The 9947-nt window shown below is 38.5% G+C and overlaps 2 protein-coding genes across 2 annotated transcripts in view; one reads left to right on the forward strand and one right to left on the reverse strand.

The window, feature by feature from the left end:
* LOC109966024 (UNC93-like protein MFSD11) overlaps window positions 1-6750 on the reverse strand; it is an 11330-nt gene extending 4580 nt beyond the window's left edge. Inside the window, exons 1-7 of the mRNA XM_020610576.1 lie at window positions 6291-6750; window positions 5682-5737; window positions 5447-5554; window positions 5276-5355; window positions 3866-3962; window positions 1288-1346; window positions 1042-1186 (exon numbers count right to left, since the gene is read on the reverse strand). Of these exons, the coding sequence (XP_020466232.1) occupies window positions 1042-1186; window positions 1288-1346; window positions 3866-3962; window positions 5276-5355; window positions 5447-5554; window positions 5682-5737; window positions 6291-6380 (635 nt within the window). The 5' untranslated portion in view covers window positions 6381-6750. The remainder of the gene's footprint in view (window positions 1-1041; window positions 1187-1287; window positions 1347-3865; window positions 3963-5275; window positions 5356-5446; window positions 5555-5681; window positions 5738-6290) is intronic.
* A 1126-nt stretch (window positions 6751-7876) lies between these two features.
* Window positions 7877-9947, forward strand: part of ubfd1 (ubiquitin family domain containing 1) — a 4879-nt gene continuing 2808 nt past the window's right edge. The window contains 3 exon segments of the mRNA XM_020610209.1: window positions 7877-8080; window positions 9432-9704; window positions 9809-9947. The exon segment at window positions 9809-9947 is cut by the window's right edge and continues 1 nt beyond it. Coding sequence (XP_020465865.1) covers window positions 8065-8080; window positions 9432-9704; window positions 9809-9947 — 428 coding nt within the window. The 5' untranslated portion in view covers window positions 7877-8064.

Raw genomic sequence — 9947 nt, forward strand, 5'->3', positions numbered from 1 at the left:
TTTACCATCCAACCTGACAGAACTGGAGAGGATCTGCAAGGAGGAATGGCAGAGGATCCCCAAATGCAGGTGTGAACTTGTTGCATCATTCCCAAAAAGACTCATGGCTGTATTAGCTCAACAGGGTGCTTCTACTAAATACTGAGCAAAGGGTCTGAATACTTATGACCATGTGATATTTCAGTTTTTCTTTTTTAATAAATCTGCAAAAATGTCAAAAATTCTGTGTTTTTCTGTCAATATGGGGTGCTGTGTGTACATTAATGAGGAAAAAAAATGAACTTAAATGATTTTAGCATATGGCTGCAATATAACAAAGAGGGACAAATTTAAGGGGGTCTGAATACTTTCCGTACCCACTGTAAATTAGGTCTGTTTCACAAAGTCGATTTACTTAGTGTTAAAACTTTATTTTGCTTATTTTAGCCGGGTACTTTTTCCCTGACTTTCAGCGGTGACAGCTATGTTTTTCATGATTTATGATGTGAGTCGAGCTTTGTCCACATTCAAGTCAGAAATTTAAATATGTCTGAAATAGTGTGGAGGGCAGCGCCTGGAGAGGTTAGGGTGTTTAACCGCTGTCACTCACAAAGACAAAGTCTCCCTCCCTGCTGACCCAAATCCACCTGATTGCACCCTACTTCTGTGAAGTGCTATGATTAGGCATGACTCTGTCAGAAATCGCAATGATCTGGAGAAAAATGGTCAGAATCATTTTTGTGAAGGACAAGAGTGCTTTAAAACGCCAGCAAAACTGCAGTGATACAGTACCTCAAAAAGCCTTACAAATCCAAGGTGGGCTATTTTAAACAAGTAATTTTAAAAATGAGTAGTTTTTAAAACTGTGTGAGTCAGAAGTATGAAAATTAACTTTTTTTTGTCATGTTCACTCCAACATATTTGAATGTGACATGACAAAAGCACTTCAACCCAAGGTGTCCTTTTTTTAAAAGTGGCTCAGGCATTGTAATATATTCCAGGTGAGTAATTTTGTGAGACTACAGTGAAAAGGGTGTAATTATCTAAAGGATATTTATTTACATCCCACGAGTTGAGAGCAGTGGCTGCTCTTCCTCTTCAGAGAGCATCTCCTCTTCTTCATGGCTTTTTCTCAAGACCAGGAAGCTGAGCGTACCGAGTACAGATATGACCAGCAGGGACAGAAACATGGTTTTCCTGCTGCTCTCTATGAGAGGAACATTAAAATATATTAATAATATTCAGAATAGCCAATTACTCATATAATCCTCTTGAAATTTGACTTTAATCATCATGCTTTAACCCTACCTGATATCTCGGTTTTGCCATTCCAGTCAAAATAAATGTAAAGATTGCCGAATAACATGCTGTAAATAAGAGCAAACAGGTAAATCATGTGAGTAAATGACAGGGCATAAAACAATATTTTATATAGCGATATTTCATGGATGCTGGATGAAAACCTTCTGTCTCCAGTTTCATGTTTTCACATAAAAAATGTGAGGCTATTTTCGGTTTTCCATTTTCTGTGGGTTATTAAACCCTTATAGAAAGCTTTGGACATTTTGACAGAACAATCCCACCTCAAGGTTAATTTAGTAGCTGTTCAGGAACTTTTGATTGTATCACAAGATCTTCATCAGCAGATGCAGATTGCTCAGCTTCAAAGAATTACAGATTTACAAGTTCTTCAAGCACTACAATCAACGTTTTTTTAATAACAGTGTATCAAATGTGAAAACAATGTGAAGATTATCACCTGAATCTGAAACCTTGGCTTTATTATGGAGCTTAATAGTGAGTTTCAGCTCATTGTTCAGCTGCCCGGGCAGAAACTTCACTCTCATCACTTTATTTTCAGCCACAGCAGGCAGCTGTTTTTAGCAAAAATGCTCTAAAAACCCACCAGCAGATCGTGTGCTACCTGCTCAGCACCAAACAAAAAAAGAAACTAGTGTGTGAACAATCTGGAGCGTTTAGTTGCTAAAAAGACAGACATTTATTTTTATTATTATGTTCTTTATTTATACAGTGTAGATTGAGAAAATGTGCTTATTTACAGCACTGCCCTGTGTACAATTAAAAACTTAAATTAAATATTTTCCTCAGGAGTGGGGAGCAAAAACAGACCCACAAGAGAACGACCTGATTCACCTCATGGCCAGAAACGCATCTCCAAACAAATGATAAATTCGCTCTTCGGCTGGTGGATGTGTAAATAAATCAAATGAAATAAATTTTACCATATTATCTTAAAAGTTGATGATCTGTCACCAATGTGTTCACAGCTAGTTTCCTGTCCTCAAGGATGAAGATCATGATATGACTGACAGCCCAGAGCAGCAAATACAGTAAATGGTCCTGGTTGTGATGTTTCATCAGCTTCTATTTGTAAGACCAAGAAGGAGCTGTGAAAGTCAATCTCTGATTAATGTGAGAAAAGCATTAGAAACCTCTGACAGTATCAGCCTCCACACCAACTACAGACATGATGTCGTCACCGCTTGGACCAATCAGGGACAAGACAGGTCATCTCTCAAACGTTTTATCATAAACAGAGCATTGGTGCAAATTGTAGTCAGAACATCCTAGCATTTAATTATATCACCAAACTTTCATGTGCATCAAACCTCCTGGGGCTTTTTAGAGTTTAAAATTCTGACTTTTAATGAAGTGTCCCTGTTAGGACAGTCAATTAAAAAAGCAGGCTTAAATGTCAGCAGAGAAATCCTGTTCGATAGACAGAAGAAGCAGACAAGCAGCACTGCAGACCCACCATCAGTTGTTTTGGTTGCATCAGACGCTCACCTTATGCCCCTGAGGACGCCTCATTCATTTTTGAAGCTGTTTATTTTATTTGCCTTCCATGGTTAAAAGTGCAGTCCTGGAAAAATGCTGTGCTCGGTTTATGCCTTTAATTACATATCACCTAAACTAAAAAAAAATGCAGATGAGCAATTAGTCTGTCCCACAGCCTCAGTGAGGGATAATGGGATGATCCATTAAAGACAACAGTAACTGCACTGTGTGTGTGTGTGTGCGCTCACACTCAGGGTGTGAAGGACTGATTCATAGGTTTACTGTGGCAGGGATCACCACTGTGGAGTCAGATTAGCACTGCCCTATTGTGAGTTTTGGTGCAGGTGACAGTCAATGTAATTATTATACTAATTCAATTTGCATATTTTAATAAGTACAAATTAGTTGTTCAAGCTAGCATGCAAGCGCACAGGGACAAATACAAGAGATGAGAGGGCCGAACCTCTCCCCTGCAGAACTTGGTTTTAAGAGTAAGTTTGTAGTTTTTGCTGAGAAATTACATCCATCCGTTATCTACACCGCTTATTCCTGAGCGGGGTCGAGGGGGGACTGGAGCCAATCCCAGCCAACACTGGGCGAGAGGCGGGGTCCACCCTGGACAGGTCGCCAGTCTATCACAGGGCTGCAATTTGTAACACGATTTATGAAATATAATTTAAAATGAAACATATAGCAATATCCTGTCAGACTAAAATGTAGACAAGACAGGATTTTAGCTGCTCCACTGTAATTATATCTTTCATTAACTGGAAGAGGTGGAACAAAAACATGAATGTATTCACAGGAAGGAATAATGAAATATGTCTAATTTAACCTTGACCTTGGGTTGGTTTAGAGGGCCAATTAGGAGGATTTTTTGATCTTCAAATAGATATTTAATTCACTGAAGGCCATAGTTGAATCATTTCAAAGAATCACATTTTGTATATCGACTAAAATAATTACAATGAATTGTAGTTTTAATAAATCTTTGAAATTCTATGGAGTTAATGGTGTTAGGGCAATGGGATCTTTGAGCACTGAATGGACAGAAAGACTGGACTTTACTTTGTCAGCATCTGAATACCTGCACTGTAGGAGAGCCCAGAACATCCCCGTGTTCCTGCTGCTGGTGGAGGCCTCTGAGTTTTCCACCAGAAATTGTCCTTGAGCTGTCCACAGCACTGTAGGAGCGTGAGGGAGAGGAGTCATATGGGACCGACACACACACACACACACACACACACACAAAAAAAAAAGAAAAAGAAAAATTAACCAGTAATTGCCCACATGAAGGGTGAATAATTATCCTTCTCTGTTGGTAAGTAATGCGTCTAACCACACAGTAGCCCGGGGACATGATAAAAATTCATCACACTGTGAGGATTTCAGGCTGCATTTAAAACAGCCCCAAATAATTTTTCTTCATTTTCCCAGTAAACACAGCTTTCTCTGCATTTTCACTAACATCTATGGGCAAGCTCAAGGTGCTGCACGCTATTTACAGCAACAGCTTCTAACCCATTTAAGGTCTAAATTGGTATATAGCGTTTATACGTATCATCGTGTCCCAGTCCTGATAATCCCTGCATGCAAGATTAAACACTATATAAATTTTAACACAGACTCTGAGCTTGCATTGGCTGTGAAAAGCAAGAGGAACCAAGTTAAAGTATTTCTGTGCCTTAGTATCTCAAGCTGTTCTTAAGCCACTGGATCCTGTTCAAATGTTCATATGGGCATTTTTTTGTATATGGGTCACGATGTGCCAAACCAAAAACAAAAGGAAAGCTGTCTGTTCTGGTTGAAATCTAGCATATGAGTAAACTGTCAATTAATCCAACAGACCAGGAATTGACATATGCAGTATTTGGATAATCTACTGGCCGTGCCATGTTTCGAAGAAAAGTGCATTTCCTATCTTCAGCTTTTCACACCTGAAAATGAAACGCTTTTCTTCATCATATATACAGTTATAGTCTTGGGATTTGGACTAGTGGTTGGACAAAGCAAGACATATGGAACCGTGTGAGAAATTATGAGCATTTTTCACTACAATGAAATTATTCGTTGCTTCCCTGCTGTAAGAAAAATTAAGTAAGATAAAATTCCAGAGACATTGTTAAATTAAGGCAAATTTAACTAATACTAAGAAGATTTGAATATTTTAATAACTCAATACATTATAGCCCAGGTGTCAGGCTGCTGCATAATAAGGTAAATAGGGAGAGTAATGGATGATGTTTTCAGAAACAAAAGAGAGTAGTTTTAAACAAATACACTTTGGGAGTTTGCCTGGAAACTCTTCTCCCCCATTTGAGGATATCTCCAAGTGTAAAATAAAGTTAATAATCACTGTCACTAGTCAACTTAAAGGGTTAAATATAATCTGCATGCTGGTGCAAACATACATTTTAAGCCCTAACAGTAGTAGCTTCATCAGTACTGTAACCAAACGCAGTACAAGTGACTTCATATTGGTTGGAGAGGTACATACTGGCTGCTCCTATGCCGACGAGCACAGAGGTGAAGTAAAAGGACCATGTTGAGGGGATGATGAATACAGCAATGTACCCGCTAGGCACAAAACATGAGGAGCAGTAATGAGCAGCATGTTTCAGCTTCATAATCTCTGTCAACATCCTGTAATTACCATGTCATTGTTTACCTGTAAAGTAGGCCACTCAAAAACAATGTTATTTTTGGTCCAATTACTGCAACAACCGCTGGCGCAAGTAAATTTGAAAATGCAAAGACCCCATAGATGATTCCAAGACTGTAAAGGAGGCAAAGAGAATCATTTTTTTCAGTTTTACTTTAAAATGTGCTTGTTTATTAAAATGAGCAGCAATATGTTCCCTGTTCTTCAGGTTGATCTGAGGATGGGAACCTGCCTGACCTACCTGTGGTACCCACTTCCAGTGAAAGTGTCATTCTCCAGGCTTTTCACCACAGTTTGCTGAAAATAATAAGCAAAAAAAAAAACCTCTGAGACACAGGCTTAGCTTAGACCACACAAGATGGGTCACAATTATGTGCTCAAGTCACACATCTGGTTTGATAATTCCACCAAACAGCGAAGTGAATTAGAAACAGGAGAAGTGGCTGACACACAGCTACCTACTGCAGAACACATAAAAATAGAACTGTAATAACCTAACTGCACACCCCTGAACTGTGTAGACATTAGTCCTCACAACTTCAACGGGCTGTGGGTTTAAGGAGTTAGTGGTGGTGTTGTGATGGCTGGGTAGGGGGCAATGGAATGCATTATGTTAATGAGTGCCCTCACAGCTATAGAAAGTGTATGTGTGTTACCAAAATATATATTTAGAATTACACAGCTGTGTTAATAGCGTGTGTTATCAGACGTGTTGGAGCAGCGTGGGGAGTCAGGAAATCTGCTACATCCATTAAAAATCTCAGCTCGACGCAGCGTTCTCTGCGGGTTTTCTCATTTTTCTGGAAACAGATGTGCCTTTCAGTAGACTAGAAGAAGTTTGTCAACTTACTTCAACGTTCCCACAGGTGGTAAAGGCGGTGAAAATGAACAGAAATCCCACACCCAAAATCACAACGTTTAAAATCCGTCTGTCTGCCATTGTGTTTTTTTAATCGTCGTACATGTTAACTTTATTCCCGCTGGTAATGTCGAGCAGTCTGCAAATGAAGGAAAGCTCATACGGATACATCCATAGCCTATCGACAAAGTTACGCCAGGAAAACTGACTTTACTGTTTGTTTCCAGTTGCACACGCAAATAGCTTCAATAAAAGAGGAGACGTGCAGTGGAGAGTGAGGGCCACACTCAACAACAGTGGTACTTCCCTCCTGTTATACGCATGACAGCTTGTGACTTAAATTAAAAGCAAATTTGCGGTCTTCCTCTTTTCCCTGGACCTCGTCCTCATGGTTATCGTCACCCCCCTCTTGCTCCCTCTTCTTCTTGTGTAGTTTGTGATAATCTACACTCATTTAGTTTTACTGCCTTCCAGAGGGGACCAGGAGGAACAGGGAAAGGAGTCATATGACAACGATTTTTTTTTAAAAATTTGAAATAGTTTAATGGGTTTCAGAAAAATCAATAGTTGGCGACAATGCGTCATCGCACTGGGTTTAACTGCGGTGCGGTGGAACTAGATACTGTGTTTAATAGGCTACAAATTTGAGGTAGCCTACTGGCATTTTACTTGAATATTTTATGTACCGGAAACAAATTCCTTGTGTGTGTAACATACTTGGCCAAATAAAGGTGATTATTATTATTTTAAGAGGGAAATTAGTCGTGTTTTCAGCCACTATAGGCTATTTGTGAAACAACTATACAAATGTAGCCTATAATGATCACGTAAACAATAACCCTACACTCTTAGTGTTATAAGAGGTGATCAGTAATAGCCTACCACAAGAGGACACAGGAAATCATCTTCAAAACTTATAGGCTATTGGTCTTTATTACATTGTATTGTTTAATATTCATTTAAGTGGAACGATTTCTCCGATTAGGCTACTGTAATTCCAATAATCAGCGTCACTGGAGCTGGGGGAGATTCTCCTCAAGCTGTTGGGATTCCCGTCCTTGACAGACTTGAGCCAGTGAGATAAAATGAACGTGAATCAAAGAACATTTTAATTTGAAATAGTTTAATGGGTTTCAGAAAAACCAATAGTTGGCGACGATGCGTCATTATAATTTCCAAACGTCAAAGAATGTGAGAGACGAAGAAAACTCAACCAATAGCGTTCAAGAAAAGTGCCAGCTCTCGTGTCTGTATTTGCTGCCACAACAACAAAGAAGCTTTTTAAAGCTAGAAATTCACCCCCACTCGCTTCCGTGTTTGCTTAACTTCCCGTATGTGGCTACGTTACACGGTTCTTGTTTTGAGTTATTCTAATTTAAAAATGCATATATTTAAACTATAATTTTCTATTATATTATATTGACTTATTATATGGTTTATTTTGAGAGCAACATTTTTTGTCAACGAAACAAACTTTAGTACCAGTTATTTCCTAATGCGCATGCGTTTTTTCCATTCTGTTTTTCTGCCCAACCGTTTCAGCTAACTGAAGAACGTTTGAACTGTTTACTGTAAGTATAGCAACACATATTGTGTCATTGTAAAAATATCTACTGTTTTATTCCAGTTTGTTTTGTTGTCACACTTAAATGTGTGCCTGAGAACGACTTTAGTTGTGCTGAACCTCTGTTTCCTGGGTATCGGATATCATCCTACCGCTTGTAATCTCTTTGCTACAACCTACAAGAGATTGTACACAATCATCATGGCGACGCAGGATGGTGGGTATTGAGAAGATCTAGAAGTATTTCCTTAATATCTTTATGTTGAGCCTAATACTGTTAATGAACTAGCACTTGTTCCTAATTGACATGTTAATAGCTGACGCTAATAATGTAATGCAGCGTAAGTTTACGCCTCTTCGTAACGTTTTTCTTTACATGTCCACCAGTGTTGTAGCTGGCTAACGCTAACGTTTGCTAACAGCAGTCAAATATAGCTGGATCTGTAGAAGTCTAACGTTAACGGAAATGTCAGAATATTTCACCAGTTTTGGGTCTGAAATGTTTAACTATAGCTGGTAAAGAGCTAACTAAATATGGTTACGTTATAAATAGTAGCCACGGGGTATTGACGAACTATATGTTATATTAACGTTACCAGTTTTGTAATATGTAAGGCCAGTTGTTTTACTAGGGCAGATGTGGTTTTGCGAGGACATATATTAGTTCAGAAGTCATATGTGTTTTGGTTGAGGTGTGCTCTTACTTGCCCCCTCACCCAACATACAAGAAAGAGCTGTTCACCAGAAAGCGATGGCAGGAACTGGAAAAAGAGAAAGAAACTTCATTATGCACTTCATAAAGTTGACTTATACATTGCGTGGAAATATAGGGCAATGTATCTAAACCAAATATATATATTTTATTTCAAAAGAGAGAGACATGCATTAGAGAGACATAAGAATTGTAAGCAGTTTGTCTCTGTCTCTCTCTATATATGAAAGTTTATAATTACAGATAGCGTGACTTGAGAGGAATCAGATATGTGAACAAGAGGCTACTTATTGTGTTAAAATACTGTAGGAACCCATGGTGAGGACCAAAAGTAACTTAAAGCGGTGAATTTATTTGTAGTGAGGGTGGGACAGTGTGGTACAATTTTTTTTTAAATGTAAAAATTAGTATGGTAGACATGGAAAAGTTTTGTCTGACGTTATTACATTCAATACCACAAGGCTGGGTATTTTAAAGGCATAATAAATCATAGCAAATGTGTACACGTTTAGCCTTTAGAAGATCCTTAGCGTTGTGTTATTGTCACTTTCAACAACTAAACTGAAACATAACTGGGCTGTTTCTAATTGTGTTACTAAACAGCAAGAATAGATACATTTCCTAAAGACAGAAAAATTGGTCTTATGTAATCTGCATGTATTATACACTGTATTAATGAAATTGTAGAAAGACATGTATGCTCACACTGGTTAGTAGGACAAGCTTAAGGGTATTTCTGAATATTTTATCTGTGTGGGAAATGTGGGATATAATATTCTTAAACTAACAGTGTTAATTCCATAGCTGCATACATGTCATATAATAGATTTAAATCAGAGTTCTCATGCTCTTGCAGGAAGTGAAGAGGTCCTGATGGAAACTGAGGCAAAGCCAAAAGAAACGGAACCACTGGATGAAGATGCTGAAAAAAGTGAAGCAGAAACTGCATCTCACACAGATGCAGAAGACGCCACAACTCAGGACTCTAGTATTAGCAATGGGGATGACTCAGACGAAAAGCAAGAGACTGTGGACTTGAAGATTATCTGGAACAAGAATAAATATGATCTGAAAATTCCTGTTGATAGCACCGGAGCCAAACTAAAAGAGAGGATCCACTCACTCACTGGTGAGAGCCTACAGTTGTTTATTTTAAAGTGAATGCTATAAGGGGTTATTAGCTTGAATCACAAAGACTACAGCCTCAATGCTTGTTCTCTTTTGCCTTCACAGGTCTTCCACCGGCCATGCAGAAAGTGATGTACAAAGGCTTGCTTCCAGAGGACAAGACGCTACGTGAAATAAAGATTACAAATGGTGCAAAAATAATGGTGGTAGGCTCTACAATAAATGATGTATTAGCTGTGAATAC

The sequence above is a fragment of the Monopterus albus genome, unplaced genomic scaffold (assembly GCF_001952655.1).
Source record: "Monopterus albus unplaced genomic scaffold, M_albus_1.0 scaffold105.1, whole genome shotgun sequence".
Lineage (NCBI taxonomy): Eukaryota > Metazoa > Chordata > Actinopteri > Synbranchiformes > Synbranchidae > Monopterus > Monopterus albus.